This window comes from Ischnura elegans, chromosome 9 (genome assembly GCF_921293095.1).
Source record: "Ischnura elegans chromosome 9, ioIscEleg1.1, whole genome shotgun sequence".
Classification (NCBI taxonomy): Eukaryota; Metazoa; Arthropoda; class Insecta; order Odonata; family Coenagrionidae; genus Ischnura; species Ischnura elegans.
The window spans coordinates 111,988,756-112,011,621 of NC_060254.1; the positions used below are offsets into that span (position 1 = coordinate 111,988,756).

A 22,866-nucleotide genomic window follows, 5' to 3' on the forward strand; every position below is an offset into this window, starting at 1 on the left:
CTTACAGACTGTCTTAGAAAGGGATATAAAAAAATGAGAAAAGCAAATGAAAGTAACAAAAGAGAAACATGCATATAAGATATTGCTGTTCATCTAACACTCTGCCTCAATTTCTCAACATACCAACAAAGCCCTAAATATCTACTAGATGTCTACTAAATATCAGGAACGTCCTCTCCTAATATCTAGGAAATATCTTGTAATATCTTCAAGACAACTTGTAGATGTGTATGCTTTTCTGATATATACAAGATATCTTGAGAAGATATTTTCTAGACATTCATTTTCAAATTGTACTCACTGCGAAAATTCAGGATAAATGACTTGAATATACTATTTTTGGTATAACAGGAGTTTATTTTTCTACTGACAGCCTACTGGTGGAGCAGGAGGTGATTGTAGGTCGTCTTCTGGGGATTCATCCTGAATATTGGAACCTTTCTGCCTTTCGCTTTTTTCTATTTGGGGCTTCCTCCTCCGATTCCAACTTTGAAGTTTCCAAAACATCTTACAATATCTTTTGAGATTTCTCAAAGGAGTCAGCTACATTATCAATGAATGCTGATACAGTCTTGCTGTATAGGTCTTGAAGAATTTTAAATACAAGTTTTTGCCAACGTATTCTACCACTTTCATCAGGGCTATGAATGAATACATTAAATGAAATATGAAAGGTTAGGGAATTTTTTTAAAGATAGTAATAAAGGGAATTTAGCTTTAAATTAATTAAAAAGAAGACGACAAGACTATTTTAGCATACCTTTTATTCCACAGAACAGGATTTGTTTATTGATGGTAACTAAGCTAAGACAGTTAATAGGCACCTATCGAATTTTGATCAATTAAATAATAATAAATTTTGCTTAAATTGTCGATGTCTGCTCTTTTATCACATTTTTTTTAATAAATTTGTATAATTTATTTACATAATCTTTTTGTTACATAACTTTCAGTATCTAAAATTGTGGTATTTTTTAGAGATGTGCGAATAGTATCCGCGAATACTCGAATACTAGAAAGTATTCGATATTCGAGGTCTTGAATAGTTATGCGAAAAGTACCGCCTCGAATACTTTGAATTTCGTGTCGTACACTGTCGCACGCACGTCGTTTGTAGTTGACTCGGAAAAATGTAGAGAACTCTAGTCTTTTAGTGCATGCAGCGCCGTTTTCGGCAAGTTGACGAATTACATCAAATGCGCGGGTTAAAGCGGTGAAAAGAGTTAGACGTGGGGAACCTAAATTGATCCGGGTGAAAAAATCCTGAAATCCCCGGTTTCCCCCACCAGAAAACCTCAGTGCCTTGGGATAGTAACTATGTAGGACAATTCCCAAAATCTGCTTCCCCCTCCATCCATCAGCCCTCGGCCCCTCCTCCGACGCTTTCCTCCTCTTTGAAATAAAACAAAAGCCCCCAGCTCGCGCAGGTTTCGTATAAATGAGACGAAGTGTTTATCATGTGTCATTTATGGCTAATAAGCACAGGAACTTAGTTTGAATCTTTTCCAGGAGATGAAACTACCATAGGGAGAAACTCAGTGCCGTGGGACAGTAACATTGGCGCATTTCCCACGATCTGCTATCCCCCCCCATTCAGCACTCGCCTCACCCACTCTGACGCTTTCCTCTTCTCCGAAATCAAACAAAAAGGTCCTCGCTCGCGCAAGGATCGTATTACGAAGACCTTAGCTTTGAAAAAAATATCGAGTTACGAGAACAATGAAAACGTGTTTCACGCCCTCCCCCCTTTTCTCACCCACTGACCTTTTTCTGGCTACCTGCTTCGAAGTTCCCCATTTCTGGAAACTGCCGCATGAGTACCGTGGGATACTTACATTAGCGCATTTCCCAAGATCCGGTAACCCCACCCATTCAGCACTTGCTCTGAGGCTTTCCTCTTCTTCAAAATAAAAAAAAGGTCACAGCTCATGCAGAGATCATATTACGAAGACCTTAGCTTCGAAAAAATACCAAGTTACACCAGAACAATAGAAACGTGTTTTCCTACCAGCTTCGAAGTTCCCCATTTCTTTGGAGGTCAACTGCTGCATGAGTCATCTATTAGCACAAAAGGTGTCCAACAATGACTTTCGTCAGTTGATACTACACCTTTATTGGATTGAAATATTAGTAATGTTCGCGTAATTTCAAAAAGAATAAGACCAAACACGACGTATTTCTGAGTTTATTTAAGCATTTTACGCAAAGAAATAAATGCCAAAATACGACGGAAACTTAGTATTCTGGCGAAACTCGATATGAGCAGCAGAGCTTCTCGGAAGTTGATGCGGTATTTTTTTCCGAAAGCATATCAAATTACAATTTATGAATGGTGCTATAAATCTTTATTGTTACAGTCCCAGACGAAGGGATATTTTCTCAAAATATTTGGTTTCTCCCTGATAGCAATTCCAATTCATCTTTTTATCTCGTGAGAACTCCCAAAGATGGACCGAAAATAATTGAAGAAAATCCGGTAGAAGAGCTTGTATTTTGCAAAATGCCTCAGATTGTCAGCTAGCACTTGGAAGCAGTAGTGGGGGTAAAGCGATGTTAGTTGAATTAATTACATGACCAATTGTTTCCATAAAATTAAAATATTCCATTAATCAGCTAAATTCCTGTTCGAATCCTTTAACACTAGAATGCCGGGAAATTTGTTTCCCCTAGAATGCCGGGAGGGTGTCATTTTGACACCCATGTTTTTATATGCATATTACGATGCAGATTAGTTTTATTTCGGAGTCGATAGTGCCAACTTTTGTTTGATACTGATTTTGTGCCCTAATATTAAAAAAAAAACTTAATGTTTTAATAGAGTACCATTGAAGTAAAAAATGTTTTACAAAAAAATACTTTCCTGGAATGCGGCATCCATCGAAAAGATTGCGCTGAAACGTCGGAGGGCGCATGAAAGTGCAATAATATCTATATACATAGGCGGATCCAGGGGGGGGGGGGGGGGGGGGCACGGGGGCACGTGCCCTCCCCAGACCCTAAAAAATATTCTAGATTTTTAATACGGTCCCATTATCATTTCGTTCGTTTTGTATGACGAGGTATCCTTGTGCCCCCCCCTGAACAAAATCCTGGATACGGCCTTGCTTGTGCCCCTCCCAGAAAGAAATCCTGGATCCGCCCCTGCCTATATATAATCATTGAATACTCTTTTATAAGTATTTATTGTTCACTAATTGGTTAAATTTTATGTGCATAAAATAATTAAAATTAATATGACAGGATTGCTTTTCTTTCTATTATAATTGTTAACATTTTTCGTCATAGAATGTGGAAGTGTACTTCAAAAGACGAAAATTAAAATAAAACCATTGCGGCTACAAAACTAGGAAATTTTTTAAAATAAAATACATAAACTTTGTATGAACCCAAAAAGAAATCGAATACTTTTTCATATAGACTTACAAAAAGCTTCATCTACAGTGGAACCTCGTTAAAGCGAGTACGGGCTATAGCGACACCCCCGCTATTATGAGAGATAGTCGATGCACCGTCAATTGACCCTATAATAAGCGTGTTAAAAAATTCGTTTTTACGAGACCCTTTCGGCGTTGGCTCTCGCCATAGCGAGGGTTTCGCCGCTTTCATCAAGACTCCTTAACCTCTGTAATTGCTAGCGATCTGTTAGAAATGAAGTAAATGGAGTGCTCAGTTTCAAATTTATGTGGTAAACTGTCGTTCGATAAATATAATGATTGACGAAACAATGCTTTGCATGATTTTTATTCAGTGCGGCGCTTAGAAATTGTTTGAATAGTTAGTCGTTATTTGAGTAAGGAAATTTAGTGATGCAAAAAAACATCGCCTTTCGCCTGGATTTATGCTTACGTTTATGGGATAGATGTTTATCTGTCGCCGCACCACTCCTGTTCCTGTATATCTGTTCGCAACAGGTATATTGGCTATTATTTGCTCCACCTCCGGTAAAGCGACAATTCGCTATAGCGAGTGTTTATTAGTGCACCGTGGGGTGTCGTTATATCGAGGTTGCACTGTATATAGTAGAGTCTCTACATTCTGGCACTTTTGGTCTGTTTTGGCCGTAGGTTTAATGACTTTTCACTAAGCTTACAAAAAGCAACAGTTCTGTTTTCATTGCATTTTATCTATACTTGACAATCCCTAGTCAGTTCTGGATTTGGTTATTAGATATTCGTTGACGCAATGTAAGGAAAAGCAAGCTATTCTGATAAATTTTGTAAAAATAATTCGGGACATCTTTTGTGAAGTTATTTCCTTATATATATTATCCAGGTTACGTAATTATAGTGACCAAGTATTCTGGAAAGAAAAAATAGGCCTGGTTCTAGTTCTGACCAAATATTTCCGCCCCACATGATCAATAATATCTACTTCAAAGTTTATCTCATTACAACACCTTACAGTTTTGGGCGATTTGTTAGAGTTGTTACTAATGTCAATATGAGGGCGAAGAGATCATAGAACAAGAACACATTTTTTTCTGTTTGCCCTGATGAATAGTAAGTGTTACGTCAACATTTTTGTTCAATTTAGTTGATTACAACTCTTTCCAAGAAGCTTTTATTTCACCAGGTATTTCCTTTCTTCCCTTATTTACGGTTCCCGAAAGGCAAGTACCCTTTTGTTTCGAGTAGAGCTAGCAAAAGTGATGTGAAACAAATGCCAGTGGTTACATTCCTGCCCTTGCTCATGAAGGATTGCATACGTTTCAATACAACATGATCTGAAACGCGATCGTCAGATCGATGAGAGCCGTCCTTGACGCCTCTGGTCAATCTGGAAATTAATGGAATCAGTTTACCAAATACACACTGTCTTTCTATACTGCAAACTAGTATTTATGCCCATACTCATCAGGCTTTGGTGCCATGAATTGCTTGAATGGACATCTAGCTTTGCTTAGAAACAGCTGTTCGTCAATGGTTATGTTAGGCCCAGGCTATGATTCCTCAGCATGGCCATCTCCTTCTTAGGATCTTGAACAAGGAGTTGACGTCGCCTTGAAGTCTACCCAGCGCCCCTTCCACGTCGGCACACCATGTCACGACCACGCACAATTTCTTTTCTGTCCGATAACCAGTACAGATCCAGTAACTCAATTATGTGTATATGCGTATTGTAAAATAAATATGTGTATCTGTCGTGATTAAATTACTAAACTGTAATATAAAAAACACTGAAACTGACCGTGCTCACTATTTTAATCATTTTTGGATGATCTAAATTGCACCTCCTGAGCAACCCAATCGTTGTCCGACTCAACATCTGCATCAGACCCTTTCTCCGACACGTCTCCAGAAATACCGTTTAGTATTGTAATACTAAACGGTATTACAATAAACGGTAAACGGTATACTACTACTCCGTCGTAACACGTCTATGCAGTGCCATTATCAAGACAGAACTGCCGAAGCAAGTCAAGCAGCAGGTCGCGACACACAAGCGACCCAGTCCGCCAAACACGCGCGCGAGCCAGGCAGCCGAACACAGAGGCTCGGCAGCAGCTAACTGCATTGTCGTGCGCGTCACTTCACTGCAATGTTTCAGTGCAAATAAGTGTCACCGCGGTAAAAAAAAACTAGCTGGTTTCAAGGCAAATCATTTGCAAAAGGCAGCGGAAAATACTTACCTTACGAGCTAAAAAACTTTTGAAAAAATTAGTATACAGCCGATGCTCATTGAAATTATGTAGAACAAACAATCATGAAGGTAATATACTATACTAAAATATACTATACTATATCTAAAGGTTCTACACATGAGGATAATGTAATACACTATACTAATTTGACAAATAATTATCAAGCCGCATCCCACGAGACACCTAAACCCAAGAAAGAATTGATATGATATACTGGGTGTCAAAATGACACCCTCCGGCATTCAAGGTAAATTTGAATTTTTGAGACGAAAAAAATTAGGGGGGGTATCCCTTTTACTGTCATTTTGTTAAGATCTAAAAATGAATAAAAGTCACGAAAGTTTTTTTTCTAAAACACTCTCTAAGGGCCAGCTCTGTAAAAAATGTACGCGTAGGGTGTCAAAATGACACCCTTCGGCATTCTAGTGTTAAAGGAAATCAAAATTACTCCCCAAAATCTTGTGTTGCCTTCTGCATATGCAACCGAGTCAAACATTCCAGCATTCATGGTATAGTATTCGAGGTATTCGAATATTCGAGCAATGATTTAATATTCGAATTCGAGAAATCTGCTATTCGACCCATCTCTAGTATTTTTGAAGCCTAAGCAGTAGCCATACTTTCATAGAATAGACATATTTTAGGCACCGAGTAAATATTTATAAAAACAAGTTATTGTTTACTTAAAATTGTTTTTATAAACATTTGCCAGAAGAGCTGCCTTAGCTTTTATAGTGTACATATGTACAATGACTTCATCTATCCATCCACCAAAAAGCACTGCAGTTACTTTTTTTCAAGATTCGAGTGTTTCTTGGCTAATTTCACCAGGCATATGCCATAAGAGTCTGCTCAAAAAGACATATTCAAGACAACTAGTAGACATTTAAAATATCCAAGACATAGAAGACATTTTCTAGACTTATAGAAGATATTTAAAATATGTAAGACTTGTTTGAAATAGATTTGGTTTACTTGAAAAGGTTTTTATAAGTGGGATAGTTATTTGTTTATTCCTATTTTCTTGAAACTTCCCTGGAATGTATGAGGATTTTATTTTGGTCCCCACAATGACATTATATAATTGATAATTAAGGCAAATATTTTGCTAACTGATGGCTGAATAAATAAGAAGAGAATTTAGTCTGATTCAGCTGTGCTTTATTATCTTACATTATTCAGCCATGGTGAGAGGAAATTCTTGTTGCAAAGATTGCGTGGTTTGTTTTAAAAAGATAATTAGAGCTCTTATTGTTTTCAGTGTTAACAACATCTTGTTTTTCATTTTTAGGTTTCATATTCAAGATTATAATCAGGACAAGCTGATTTTCCTTTATCTTCCTTACCACGAGTCTAAAATATTTGTGAGGGTTCTTCAGCTCATTGATGTGTCCAGTCCTTCTCATCAATGGCACTGGCTGCACGCCATCAGTAAATCTGGAACATCTCTTCCTCATACGACAATTGTGGGCCATGCTTCCTCAAACAATGCATTTCTGCTATCATTGAGTGAGCATGTTCTATTTGCTATCAAGGTAAAGTAATTACTCCTAATTTTGGCAAAGCTTTTACGGTTAACTCTCAACTATACGAAGCAGGATATTACAGAATTTTTGATAATGGGGAACTTGCATGGGTCGCCGATTGCTCTAAAAACTATTTTGAATAAGTAAAATGGATACATTAGCTCCCATAAATACCTTAAGTTTCTTCATTCATCATCAAAAGAAATAAAAAAATTGACTTTAAAATCGAGAAAAAATTCACTGAGCCGACCACTGCACGAAGACACCCGAACGTTGCCGAGGCTAGACGTGACGTCATAGGTGCCTAAACAACCGTAGGGAGTTGGTAAATACGCTGAGCGCATGCTGTAAAATTTGTTTTGAGGGAGTATTTAGCTGCTTATGGTCACTTTATTTTGTTCTGTTATTCTTGGGCAAGTTTTCATATTGGTATTGTCCAACGATTATTACTTGGGATATTAATAATGCAACCTCGGGATGATGAAATACAAGCATTTCACTTCGTATGTTTTAGTTATCAGAAAAATGGATGATAACGTTGCCGCTCGTTCGAATAGTACACTTGAAATTCATCTACATCTAGATAATACCCTGCAAGCCGCTTAAAAGAGGTGTGGCAGGGGGTGTTAGGACACCAGCCTTTTTTTTGGGACACCAAAAATTGATTCCACGACACTCATGGAATTTGTTATGACAAATCATTGCTATATGTCGGCGGCAAATGGAGATGTAAAAGAAACTTGTAATACTGGAGAATAACAATCGTAAGCTTACGAGCTGTTCTGTTGATTTTGGCAATGCCGTATTAGCGGAGAAAATAGTCCTATCCGTTCTACGGTACGAATTCACTGCAACACAATCCACATGTGAGATTGCGAATCAGTTCCGCTGCCAACACACACACAAGCTACAACCTATTTCAATAATATAGGTAAATCCATAGACAATATACTAGCATATAACATAAAAATATAGTGGGAAATAGGCAAATACAATTATCAAAAACTGGGAGTTACTACCATTCTTATATTTATCACGACAACTTACAATAATAGAGCTCGTTATGATGAAAACAACAATTTATTCACTGATTTAAAGCCTTAAATTAGCCCGCGCAAGTGACACAGGTGACTTTTCTCACTACTATTCATTGAAATAATAAAATAACAAACTTCACCCACAGTTTTGATCTTGATAGCTTGATCGTGAAATGTCATATCTACGGTGAACAACTGAGGTTAACACGCCAGTGACAATTTTTACATTACTGTTAGACATTTATCGATAGCGTAATAGCACTTATTACAATTCAATCATGATGGAACACTGATAACTCTTGGCCGATATTTTTCAACCTTGTCAAACTTCGTGCATTACAACTACTGGCACTGTGATTATTAGCAATTGCTTAACGGGAGATGCCACGTTGAAAATAACACTATTTTGGCACAAAAAATGGTGCTAGATGTCTCCAATCAGCGAGCAACAGTTGCATTGACTGGAATTCACCTCGTAATACAAGCACAGGTTGTCCTAAATGACAATTTCTCCTGTACCTACGATTAAATGGATGAAGTTATTGTATATAATAGCATAGCAGACATAAGTAAACATCAAAATTGTTCTAATTAAATACTTATGATGAATGATATGCCGTCGATAACATCAACTTACAATTAACGTATCCCCCTTCCAACGGCCGTGGCTCAGACTGCAACAACGATGTTACTTAGGTATTATAAAATATTTGGTTTCACTGCTCCAGTTTTGTATTTTATGTCCTTATGCAGATATTAATATGTATTATAAATAATACAAAATATGAGGGCTTTCTAGTCTCTATTGTCGGATATTTATCTTTAAATAGAAAACAATCAACACTTCTCACAAACGGAGCTCTCACAACGGCAGGCAACTATTACAAACAGTCACAACAATAGCTTCGTGTGATGTTTAGGCACCTTTGACGTCATAGAGACTTCGTCGGCAGTGGCTTGGGGGGTGAGGGAGTTTTTCCCGTGCTTTAAAATTCGTTGCATTTATCATTGAATATCTCGTGAAGGAAAACTCAGATTTACATGCAGTTTTCTTTGTTGAATTCAGAAAATAATTTTCTGTCCGCCTGTGAAATAAAAAAAATTCATGCAAGTTCCTCATTGTACGTTATGGGCTTGAATAAAATTCATGAGGGAATGTGCAAAGGGCTTCAGTCAGTGCCTAGCAAGTGTCTAAGCTGCAAACAGTGGAATAGAAGCAGCGGCGGGGACTAGACATGACAGCAGTGAAGATGAAAGTGAGGAGGAGTATCTTAAATATTGGGCTCTATTTGCCACCAATTTATTTTGCAGGCTACTCGTAATGAAGAGGCACTTTCAACTCCAACCATGAACTTTCTTCTAGCACTCCTACCCGTTCTCCCATTCCGAAACATCTTTCTTTCCAAATCCTTTGTTTACTCTCTCCCACTGCCTTTTGCTGATCTTCCTGACACCCAACTTGCGCGTCCCAAACCCCCCTCCACTAGCATTTCTCCCCTTCCCTGGCATCTCCCACCCATCTCTACGGAGACGGAGCTTGAGTGCGTCTTAATGAAACACGGGCCCCCAAACGTGGTCTCAGGCAAGGCTGAAGGCCCTTTACCAACCCCTCTTCCTCCCACCCGCAGCACCTCTCTTTAACCTGTCGCCACTTCCTCAACCAGGCAGCACCCATCCCACTCTTATATATATCCCACCCACTTGGAAGGCTCTCTGACTGTGGAGATGTGATTGGTTCATGGTTCTACTGGCAATGGGGATAAGTTTCTAACTGGGGAGAGGCTTGAGTAGTATTTTTCATGATCGAGGAAATGAAGAGGAAAACTTTGTTATCCACATTCATTTTACTGGCTACGACACATGTTTTGGCATCTCTTGATATTTTTAGCCTGTCCTTGCTCCCGGAATAGCATGCCCTCCCACTTAGATCACGAAAAGATCCGGCTGGGCTACCTGCCTCGCCATTTCCATAGTTGACCCTAATCAAGTAAAAGTTAGGAAGCAAGAGTCGCGAAAACTAAACAAAACACCAACTTTTTTAAATCAATTATTTTATACGTTCCTTCAGTGTAATATTTTAGTGAAACCATTTGTTAGTTATCTATCTATCCCTTATATATGCAGCCAAATGTGTGACTGACTCATGGATACAGATTCCAGACCCCTTCTAGAAGAACTGTAGAGTTGAAATTTGTTACATGTGTGGGGGACCCGAAATGAATCGGAGGGAAAGTCTATCAATTATGGGAGGTGTTAATAGGTAGTGTAGCGCCGGTTCGCAGGAGAAGGATATTCAAAATAACGTTCGCTCACTTCGAGGTTCAAAACACAACTCTTTATTCTCTCTCTTTTACAACGGGCCCAAAAGCCCTTTTTCCGTTGAGGGCTTAACGCCCCCACCTCTTGGGTTTCCCCCAAGAGTCCATGCCCTGAGCAGTCGACAGCGCTCTCCTACACTGCCCCCTCATTTCAAAGGCGTCGCGCCCTCGCGACGGTCGGCATAGCGAGAACCTTCGCTGTCTTCGGAGCTGGGAAAGTTGGCGCCTTCATCTGCTTACCTCTGAAACGAAAGGAAAAGAAAAGAGACCACCCCCCACCCCCGGAATTACTCCTTCCTCAGAGGCCGGCTTGAAACCTTTGTGGTTCTCTCGTCACCCGTCTGGGATATCGCATGGTCGGCTCAATAACCGCTTCAGCTGGTGGCTCCTCTCTCGCTGCCGGAGTCGCTTGGCCCTCATGTGTTGGTGGAATGGAGAAAAACTTCCATCCACCCCCTCCGCGGACGACAGGTTTTTCCCTTGCTGTCTCGGCCTCTCTTGGCCCATCTTTTGTCTCTTCAACTCCGTCCGTATTCTCACATTCCTTTTCCGTGTCTCCTCCCGGTCTTTCCTCCCACCTTTTGAGTCGGTTGAAGTGTACCACTAGGCGGCGGCGAGGATTATCCACCTTCTTCACTCGGTACGTGACCTCGGACAATTTCCGTATGATTTGGAAAGGACCCGTCCAGGGGCGATGGAATTTGCGACACTTCCCTCTTGCCGTAGCGGGATCGTGGAGCCATACCCTTTCCCCTTCCTCAAAGGGTGCACCGTGACACCGGCGGTCGTATTGTTCTTTTTGCCGGAGGTGGGCCGACCCAAGCCTCTGCCGTGCGAGATCATGGGCTTTCTCGAGGCTCTCTCGCAAGCGTCTCACAAAGTCGCCTTCTTTCGCCACCCCCCTCTGCCCGTCAGGGATCCCCCACTCCAACTCAATGGGGAGGCGCACTTCCCTCCCAAACATAAGAAAATACGGTGTAAATCCTGTGCTGCTGTGTTTGGCCGACCGATAGGCTAGCATGACGGAATCCAAATGCTCATCCCATTCGGCCTCCTTCTCCGTCCACTGGCTCAACATAGCTAATAATGTTCTATTGAAGCGCTCGACTAGGCCCCTCTGACTGTGGGTGGTAGGGTGATGTTCTTGTTTTAACCGCCCCAATCACTTTACACATCTCTTGGAAGAGGCGGGATTCGAAGTGGCGTCCTTGATCAGTGTGGATTTCTCGTGGCACTCCCCACCTGCACACGAAGCCCTTAACATGATGCGCCACAGTTTCCGCCTCTTGATTATTCATGGCGTACGCTTCGGTCCACTTGGTGAACTCGTCAGCGACCACCAATATATATTTATTTCCTGTCTTTGTTTGAGGAAGTGGTCCTAAAATGTCCATGGAAATTCTTTCCATCGGTCCACCCGTCGGGCAATGACCCAGTGGTGCTCTTAGCGGGTGAGGCGGGGATTTCCGACGCGAACAATCTTCACACGTGCGGCACCAAATTTCCACGTCTTTTGTGTATCCGGGCCAATAGTAGCGCTCTCTCACTTTACCTAGAGTTTTCTCATACCCTAAATGGCCTCCGACGGGCGAATCGTGCAAAGCCCGAAGAATTTCGTCCCTAGCCTCAGCAGGCACTATTATCTGGAGACGGAAGGCGTCTCTTCCTTCTTCTTCCCACCTTCGAAAGAGAGCCCCATCCTTAAACACTAGCCTATCCCATTGTGTCCACAAAGCCTTCGCCTTCGGGCAGTCACCCCTCCTCTCTCCCTCGGACGGCCGAATTCCTGCTTCGAGTGCTTCCATTACCCTTCTCAGCACGGGGTCTTTGCTTTGCCTGTCCCTCACGCTTTCACTGGGGGCCTCTAAGACGGCGTCGATTTCCGCTGAAATCAGCTCCCCCTCTCCCCGAGCGCACTGTTTACAAACAGACCGGGATAAACCGTCGGCATTTCCATGTTTGTTTCCCGGCCGATGCACCACTAAAAAGTCATACTCCGACAATTGCTCAAGCCAGCGAGCAACTTGTCCTTCCGGTTCTCGAAACGATCTCAACCACTGTAGGGAATTATGATCGGTGCGCACCACAAACCGTTTGCCTAATAAATATTGGCGAAAATGGCGGGTAGAATTGACTACCGCCAAAAGTTCACGCCTCGTCACACAATATTGTTTTTCGGCGCGTGAGAGCGTCCGACTATAATAGGCCACAACCCTTTCCTCGCCTTCCTGTCTCTGGCTGAGTACGGCCCCGATACCCATCCCGCTAGCGTCACAGTCGAGCGTAAATTCGCAGTCCATCTGCGGGAAGGCCAAAATCGGTGAACACGTTAGCTTTCGCTTGTCTGAAAGGCGTCTTCACATTCGGCACTCCATTTAAATAAGGCATGCTTTTCGGTCAACCTGTGAAGGGGGCAGGCTATCTGTGAAAAGTCTCTAATAAACCGCCTGTAGTAAGACACAGTTCCTAGGAACGCCCTAAGCTCCTCAAGGGATGCTGGAGATCGCCATTGTGTGATCGCGGCAATTTTATCAGGATCCGTCGCAACACCATTTTTGGAGACTATATGGCCTAAAAATTTCACAGATGGTTTCATGATTTGGCACTTCTCAGGCTTAATTTTCAGTCCCGCCTTCCTTAGGCGTATCAACACATCTGTTAGCCTTTCTACGTGCTCCCTAAAATCCCTTCCGAAAATTATGACGTCATCCAAGTACACCAAACAAGACCTCCACTGTGCACCCGCGAGCACTAGGTCCATTAGTCTTTGGAATGTACTGGGTCCGTTGCACAATCCGAAGGGCAGCACTTTAAACTGATATAGACCGTCACCAGTGGTAAAGGCTGTCTTTTCTCGATCAACTTCCGCGACCTCACACTGCCAGTATCCTGACGCCATATCTATTGTGGAGAAAGCTGTTGCACCGGCGAGCGAATCGAGAATGTCGTCCATGCGGGGGAGGGGATAAGCATCTTTGTGAGTCACGGAATTCAGACGCCTATAATCAACGCAAAATCGCGTCGATCCGTCTTTCTTTTTCACAAGAACGATCGGTGAACTCCAAGGAGATGATGATTCTTCGATTATATCGTCCCTCATCATTTCCTCTACGATTCGTCGCACTTCTCCGCGTCTGTGGATTGGCAATCGCCTGGGAGGTTGCCGAATCGGGGACACATCACTAGTCTCTATTGTGTGCTTAAGAATGTTTGTACGCCCTAAGTCGTAGGGTCCTCGAGAGCACACATCTGAAAACTCATTCAACACTGTTTTGAGTTCCTCTATTTCCGCTTCACTAATATCGGCACAGTTTAAGTCAAAGAGGGAAGATGCTGGGGGAAGATGCGCGTTCTCCAGACTAAAAACGGGCTCTTGACATGTTTCCAATTGTTCTCCACAACACTCGTGCAATACGCCCACTTTCGTGTATTTGTATAAAGTCACTGTCTCTCCCAAGGGATTCAGGAAAAGCATATTCACGGTATCCTTCACGTTATGCAAAATCCGCGCACCGAAAACGCCATAACGCTCTAAAAGTTTTGGGTTTGGCTCGATTATCCCCACTTTTTCTTTGAACCCCGGGTCCGAGCTCACCCAACACTCCACTACCACTTCGTGGTGAGGAGGAAGAACAACGTTCTCCTTCAACGTCACTGCGCAGCCCCACTCGCACTTTCCCTCACTTGTAAGAAAAGGCACCGCTTTTCCGCGGAGAAGAATGCAATTCCGGGAAAAAGCCACGTCACACTGATGTGCTCGCAGAAAATCGGCACCCAGGAGGCATCCCTTCGATAGGCGCGGGGCGATGAGCACATCATGAGAGAACTCTTCCCCTCCGATCTGAAGTATCACTTCACCCTTCCCAAGCACCCGTAATGGCTCCCCATTCGCCGTTATTAGTGTCACATTGTCTGTTATGATTTTCCCCGAATTTTCGGTGCGGCTCCACATTTCTTCCGATATCAATGACACTGCCGCTCCCGTGTCTATTAGTATCTCGACGGGGATCTTCGAAACGGATCCGTGCACCAGGGGCACTGACTCGGACAAAATTGTCCAAATTTCCTTTGCTCCGCGTCCTCAGACGCCCTCGAGCGGTGAAGTAGTGTCTCGGGTTCCTTTTTCGTCTGCGGCCGAGCAGGTTACCACCTCCTCGGCCTTCCGTCGTTTCCCGAGAAGGAAAGCCGTGGGCATTCGGCTCTCAGATGGCCCTCTTCGTCGCACATCCAACAGCGCGGCCGATCTCTGCGCCTCACACTGGAATTAGGGTGCCGCCTCTCCGGAGCGGGAGCGGGGCCGTGGTCTTCACCACTCGACATAACCATCCCTCGTAACAATTGCAACACCTCTCTCATTGTCTCTGAGTTCTGAGTCAACGCGGCCTCCACTCTGTCCTCGCGACCGCACCCTCGACTCTCTACACCGATATCCGGTGACCTGAAGAGCGTCGCCGGCGCCATCGCATTCACTCCCCTAGTGGATGACTCGGCGAAATGGATTGCCTCCATCTCGATTGCAACGCCGATTGCTTCTTCGAGGCTAGCAGGTCTCGCCTGCTTCACCCACACTCGAATGTTCCCGTCGAGCCCATCGAGGAAGCGGTCGCGCACTACGGCCTTTCTCGCATCCTCGGGCCAGGAAGGGTATGCGCGCCGAGCAAGGCGCCCGAGGTCCGTGGCAAAGGCGGCGATGTCTTCTCCGGGGTTGCGCGCCCTTTGGACGAATCGCGCCTTTTCCTTCTCGCTCGCTTCCCTTGGGTTGAAGCGCCGCCCCAGCGCCTCCCGCGCCTTTGCATAGCTCCCTCGGTTTTCCTCCGGCAGATCACGAAACGCCGAGAGAGCGTTTCCTGTGAGGCAGAGTCTCAGATAGAGCGTCTTCTGCTCCTCAGGCCATTTATTTATTTCCGCCACTGTCTCAAATTGGAAGACCCAGTCTTCCCACTCCTCCGCACCACTAAACTTCTCCGGCATCACCATACCCGCCATGGCTGCCGCCGCCGAACCGCACGCAAATCTCAGGATCGAGAACACAATCCTACCGACTGCGCCAATGTAGCGCCGGTTCGCAGGAGAAGGATATTCAAAATAACGTTCGCTCACTTCGAGGTTCAAAACACAACTCTTTATTCTCTCTCTTTTACAACGGGCCCAAAAGCCCTTTTTCCGTTGAGGGCTTAACGCCCCCACCTCTTGGGTTTCCCCCAAGAGTCCATGCCCTGAGCAGTCGACAGCGCTCTCCTACAGGTAGTAAGGATATCACCTATGATATCATAGTTAATACACAAGGCCTTACTGAAGGAGAAATGGCTCCTCTATTGTCAATTCTCTAAGCGGGGATTGGATGACTCCATGCCTTAAGTTTTAATATTAGTGCCTTGCTAGCTATCCACAAGGGAAGCAGTTTATGGATGTTTTTCGTTATGATTTGCTCTGAATTGTGCAAAAGGGGCCTGAACTTGTCACAGCCTTTGGACCTAGCAACTATTCAAAACTTCTTATCCCTGTGTATTAAGAAGCTTATGCTGTATTGCTTATGATGATGGATCGCTTTGTATACATCCATCTTTTTTTCTCATTTGTTCTTGGATATTAAGACATTCTTTATTCTTCTTTGTTCATTTATTATTATTCATTTGTTTATTATTCTTTCGTATCTATTTGCTGCATATAGACATAGGATCAGGAATAAAGACTACAAGATATGGAAATTTTAGGTTGGCATAATTATTTAACAATCTCTTACATCAAAAAAATTATACCCAAAAGCTTTTATTAAGAATTCTTTCACTAATGACCACCGAAAATGTTAGAAAAGGCATTTTAAGACAAAGAAGTCGGAGGAGAGACAGTGAAACATTTTTTTTGGGACTTGGTTTGGGACTGGGGTTTGAAATTACAAAATTTGGTGTTATGAAGTGCATATTTTTCAGTCCCGCTGACTTCGTATAATCGAGACATGAAAACCTGACTTGTGGGTAATTCTCTGCTGGAATGAATTTATTCGTGAATTCCTGTGTGTGGTATTTATGTATGGTTGAGCAACTCAGTCTGATAATTAGCTGCAGCTTCCAAATGCCTGTTGAAAGTTTTTTTTTTTTTTAGAATGAATTGGTCTTTTTTTAGACTTATAAAATATTTCCTTTTTTCTTTACATTCCACTCTTCAGATCATTGTTCTGTAGTGTAACCCCTTCTTGGAATATTAAAGATACCCTGAAAGTGTACAAAAATGGGAAAGTTTTAATTTGGGAATTGACTTTAAGGGTCGTAATTGATGTGACTCGAAAGAAGACAGTGATTTTGAAAAAAGGGTGCCAAAGTGGGAAAACATGAATTCAGATGATGTATAAAAGGAGATCCATTGTATCAGTGATGTTAATATTTTTCCTTTCCCCTCAGATGTTCAAGGAGAAGTCGAACATGCTGTCAACCTTGTTTGGATTCTACTGCACCACTGTTGTTGGAGCCATTGAGCATGTTCAACGAAAGCGCAAAGGCAGCCTCGTGAGTGCAAAGGAGGCACAGCTTCAAGTTATTCTTCCTTGCCTTTTGAAGGGCTTGTCGTCTACCATCCCAGATTTTGCATGTGCTTCATTCATGATTGTGTCTTCACTTGCACGGGGTGGCAACATGGCCAGGAAACTGTTGCATAAAGTTATCAACAAGATTGTAAAGGTGGGTAAATTCTTTTGTAATTATCGTGGTTCTGATTTCTAATGCAATAGACAGGTCTCATTAAGAAATAAAAATTGAATCTCCAGATGCAAGTGTGATTGTGTGGAAGTTTTCCGTACTGAAATACCGTATAAGCGTGTGTAAGAGGCGTACACGTGTATGAGGCGCACCCCTATTTTGACGGCCGAAGCTATAGAGAAAAAAAAATTTGCGGCATTTTTTTTATCCTATCGCGTGGTGTTGCAGACGAATGCCTGGAATTTCGACATTTATAGAAATTTCCTCTTTCAGTACTTGTTGAAAGAGGAAATTTTGATAACTGCGGCGGTAATAGCAGCATAAGAGGGAGTAGAAAGAGTTCTGATCTTCTCTTCGCATACGCCGTTGCTCTACGTTGCTAGTCCTACTCACGAACAATTTTGTTTAGAAGCTCTCGCAGGAGTATTGCAATAGAATTGCAGCCATGGAAAATTTTAAGGAAAAACACGACAGGCACATGAACCTTCCCAAGAGATTGGACAACAATCGGGGCAATATCAGCCCCGTAGAATAATAACCACGTCGTAGATTTAACAGAACTACACTCGGCCCTCCATCACCGAATGCCTCTGTCGTTTTTTTTTCCTTTCCGAAACCCCACAGGTAAATAGGAAAATATCAAGTTACAGGGGAACAATGGAAACGTGTTTCATCCCTACCCCGTTTCACCAACTGACCTTGATCGATCTCCCAGTTTCTGGAGGCCAAATGCTAGGTGAGTCATCTATTGAGTCCGAAGATATCTCGATAGCTTTCAATAATTGTATTACACACACGAGGTTCAAAAAAAGAAAGAGATCTAACGCGATGCATATCTGACAGAATTTAAGTTTTCTAAGCTCTAATTGATTGACACAAAGATTTATAGTTAAAACAAGGCTACTAATATTCAACATAGTCCAAACAGCACAATTTAGGAAGAAACAAGCGTAGCATACGCGCATTCAAACAAGGCGAGACGGACTGGAAACTTCAGGCAACGCAAACTGCGTATATCACATTGCTGCGCCTTCGCCCCTTCGCTTTAAAGGCAACGACGTCACATGGAAGATCAGACGTGTTCTTCCCTTACTCCTTCGATCATAGCCTCGTAGCTTGAAATACGGAGGGGAGGAAGCGCGCTCCTTCCCCTAGACCTCTCCTTCAGCGCTCTTCACTTATAAGCATTTCCGATTTTTTCTATCCACCATTTAGTCCAACAATGAACACACTCGCTCGAGTTTTTAAAACCGCAGGTTTTGACACCAATATAATTTTCAGTTGCAAAAATCCTCATATTATCATCTAAAGATGATTTTGAAAAATCAGGTGCTCATCATAATGGAAATTGCTCGGCAAGACAGATGTTGACTATTAACCAGGTATGTCCTTCAAAACTACGCGTTTCTCTACGTTTGATAAGCGATTACTATATGCAGTATAAATGCCGCGGGATGCCCACTCTTGGCAATAAATTTAGCACGCGCTCCGGAGCAAATCACCCCGCGCGATCTTTTCCATGTTCACCTCTGGGGTACCGATGTGACTGCGCAATGCTTACAAGAAATTCAAACTGGAGCATTTTAACATTACGCCACTAAGGGAAAAACTCCCCTGCCTGCCGCTTGATTTTCACCCAGGGTTTCAGATGACTGACCTACGCTGAAAACCAAGGCCACTCAGTTCCCCTTGAACTTGCAACCGGTGAAGGGGAGGGGGGAAGATAAGGAGTTTGTGTAAGAGGCGCACCCTCATTTTCGGCGGCAATTTCTGGGAAAAAAGGTGCACCTCTTACACGCGCTTATACAGTAAACACTAGCAATTTTCCATGGTTATAAAATTTATTCCGAACTAAGTTTTGATGTTACTACATCATTTGTGTTGTACACTACTCACCATTTAAGCTAATGTAGTCACATCGAAACCTAGGTTGGAATAAATTTTACAATTATGGAAAATTGCACCCAAACATTTTCGTTGGGTTGCAATTCAAGAATTAAGAGATTGTAACCTTCAAAGAGCATTGTTATTGAATGTTAATTATGTTGGAAATGAGACTTGGTTTTGTGTTTGGGAGTTGAACTTGCATTAAAAAAAAAAATAATTGAGGGTTGATGTTTGTAACTGGATGTGTGTTCAGGTCATGGCATTCAGTCAACCTTGTGTGTGTCATTGAATAAGTGATTGCAATAGGATATACATCTCTGGTGTTCTCTAATAATTTTTTAAATTATTAAATGCATGGGACAGGATTATGTTAATTGTAAAAAGTGTAGTGAAGTAAAACCTCTATGTAGTGCACCTCTTTACATCGTAAACCTCCATACTTCGTACCACCCCTACGATCTCGTCAGATTTACATGTAAATTGATAAGCAAACCTCTCATGGTTCGTACCTCTTTATCTCGTTAAACCTCTGCTCATCATAGCAAGGAGACACCACCAAGATGGCTAACTACCTCTGCAAATCGTACCGAGAGAACTAGAGACCATTAATGCGGCTGCAATTATGTACAAGGAATAGCATTTTCAGCAATAAATGTTTCACGCTTATTTTTTTCAGTATTTACCTTTAATAGGCTGTAATTTTCACGTTTACCATTAGTTATGGCCATTTTTCTCCGTATGAGAGCATACCAAATAAAATAAGGAAAAAAAGGTATCCAACTACCCAAATCTTTTTAAGTGATTGTAGAATTAAGAGAGAACAAATCATTTTCCCTCGAATCATGGTAAAAATCCTGCTATAGTGCTCGCTTTCTGTTATTTATGACTCTATTTTCCTGTAAGTGCACATATACTATGTTCAATAAATAAAAGAGGCGACTAGCGCAGCCTATAATCCCTTACCAGCGGAAATATTTCAACTAACTTCGCTCCTATCCATGGAGACAGAAATACTCGACTGCATTTCCTCTTCCGCTTCTAAAATGAAATAAATCACCGCTACTCAAATTAAAACAAATCCAGTTTTGCAATTATTTTATTCCCACATTTCCCTCTGTATCACATTCTTACTACTGCGTTGTAATTTTTTCAATGATAGCGTGGTTCACAATTTACTGCGATTAGCGACAGTCATGCCTGCATATGCATGCCGTGAAATCTGACTCTTCAGTAGGGAGCCCAGGAAGTCAATTTGTTATTATGGATGTGCAAGTAGTACTTTTTGATCTCAAGTCGAGTATCGAGTCAAATTGAAACTTACTCGGGAGTATCTAGTCGAGTCGAGTGTAGTTATTTCTGGACCGTTCAACACAGCAATGCATGCTCCTACATATTTTCATTTTTCCAATCTCCTTTGAAATTTTCTATTGTAAATGCTTTGCTTGATCTAAAAACGAGAAGATAATGAGGAACGTTGGTGGTAATTGTGTCACAACAAGGAGATGAAGGTAAATTAATGTGTCTTAAACAGTTCCAGAAGCCTGTAGTTTTGGCCCTGATTCCAAATTTACAAAAATGCATCCATAGGCTCGTTCATCGTGTTTGAATCTCTGCCGCTTCATCATTGGCACTTTTCGCTTTAGTTTTTCAAGGCTCGATTGCTGAGCACAGCCTCTGTCCAGCTTCAAGGTGGTGCACATGTCCATCTTCCACATGGCATAATTGCTACTCCCTCTCCACTTGGTAATGTCAGGGGTATTCATGCTGAACTTGATTTCACTCATCTTTTTAACCCTGCAGGACTCGCGCCCCTTTTTGGAACGCGAGTACTCGCGCTGAGCCTGTCAGGCTCAATTTTCTTTTTTAAGTCCTCACCTATTAAAGTCGATTATTTTTCCTCTTCTTTTGTTTAAATCAAACTAATAATGCTGAAATGGTCCATTTGATGAAAATCAAGTTCATTTAAATCTGATAAAATATGTAATAATTCTTCATATCGAGTGCGATATAAAATAGATTACCATTACTTGTTATTGATTTACTGACTCGTAAATCCACTACACAGTGTTACTATTAGGACAGAAAAAACATTATAAGGCAAATTTAGCAATGAATATAATTCTGCAAGCATGCACTATACAATAAATGTGTATGATCGACACTCTTTCCACTATTTTCGCAGACATACCCTGTAAATATATTTTTCGTGTATCCACAGTCTTCACACATTGAAATTCCAGTGAAGTTTGGGTTCTCTGTTTTTTAGTTGCCTTTGGTTAATCTATTCTGTTAGTCTTGATAGGCTCTACTTATACAGTGGAACTTGGTTAGTGCGTTTCTGAAGGGACCACGAAAAATGAACGTACTAACCAGGAAAACGTACTAACGAGGAAAGTAAATAATAGCAGTCCGGGTTATTGCAATCTGTGGAAAAGTCGTCATAATTACAATTACTATCGGTAGTTCTCATAGGATCGCCTACCTGAACTCTTTTCACATTTAAAATCAAGAAAATGAGCGCTACAATGAAAAACAAACCCTTTTCTGAATAAAAATCGCAATTTTTCATGGACATCCCGGAGACGATTTCATGATTACGGCGTCTATCTCCCGTGATTTATATATATTTACAGAACGAGGACGAGTGAAGCTCAGACAAGCTCAGACAAGTCATTTTTCTTTCTCACAGCGTACTCGGAGAATATAACAACAACCCGGAGTAGGTCAACTGGTTTTTTAAACATCATAAAAATTGGGCAAAATTATATTGACTTTCAAATTACGGCAACAGCCGTAGACATTCGCTTCTGGAATGATACCATTTCGATTGTAAAATCGATCGATATATCGACTGATGACACGCAAGATTATTAGATTACGACGTAATTACAAGGAAATTTTATATTAAACAGTTGAAATTTACATTCAAAATTTGTCTAATGTCGTCTGCTTTCGTTCCGAGATCAAGTATTTTTAAGCTAAGCTTCGCGTGGAGATCCAGAGGATCGTCTGCTCCTGCAACAGTAGTCAAGTAAATACGCACGACGTCGAGTTTATGGAGCAGTGCTGCTTTAGATAATGTGGGAATTGTCTAATACCGTTAAGACTCATTTCTTCATCATGATAACTCGTGCAATAGCAACAATTTCCCACTTGAACTTCGTGCGCAGCAGTGGGCACTCACAAGCGCTCCAAAGGCAACAAAAGGTGAGGAGCTCGGGGTGGGGAAAATTGGGGCTTCTTATTGGCTGTAGTTTTTCATAGTCAGACATTCCCAAAAAATGGCCGCATTTTATTATTCAGCACGTCACAAGAATTCAGAAATGCATTTGGATAAATTACGGTAGAAGAAAGAGATGTGGAATGAATGGAAGAATGTTAATGGCTAATAGTAATAAATTAAATCATGAATTCAGACGTTTGCGACCCTTAAGAAGACACTAGAGAACGAATTGCGGGTTGCGTCACGGCAAGCAATTGAGCGTACTAACCAGGAAAGCGCAATTTTTTCAAACGTACTAACCAAATTCTTTTACCTGTATTTTGTTCGGATTGTACCGGGACCGAGGGAAATCGCCGTACTAAGGAGGAAAACGTACTAAGGAGGAACGTACTAACCAAGTTCCACTGTAATTAGCCCTAACTCTTTGGGGAGCGATTTTATGGTTCCCCGTCTTTACGCGTGTTCATCTACGAGCCCAGCTGACAATTGCCTAAATAACGCTCTCTGAGATTTTACTTCTATGTTTTTGTTTCCAAGGTAAA

General features: G+C 41.9%; 1 protein-coding gene across 1 annotated transcript in view; it reads left to right on the top strand.

Moving 5' to 3' along the window:
- LOC124165829 (HEAT repeat-containing protein 1) overlaps positions 1-22,866 on the top strand; it is a 144,832-nt gene that overhangs the window by 1,641 nt on the left and 120,325 nt on the right. The window contains exons 4-5 of the mRNA XM_046543356.1: positions 6,933-7,176; positions 16,921-17,196. Of these exons, the coding sequence (XP_046399312.1) occupies positions 6,933-7,176; positions 16,921-17,196 (520 nt within the window). The remainder of the gene's footprint in view (positions 1-6,932; positions 7,177-16,920; positions 17,197-22,866) is intronic.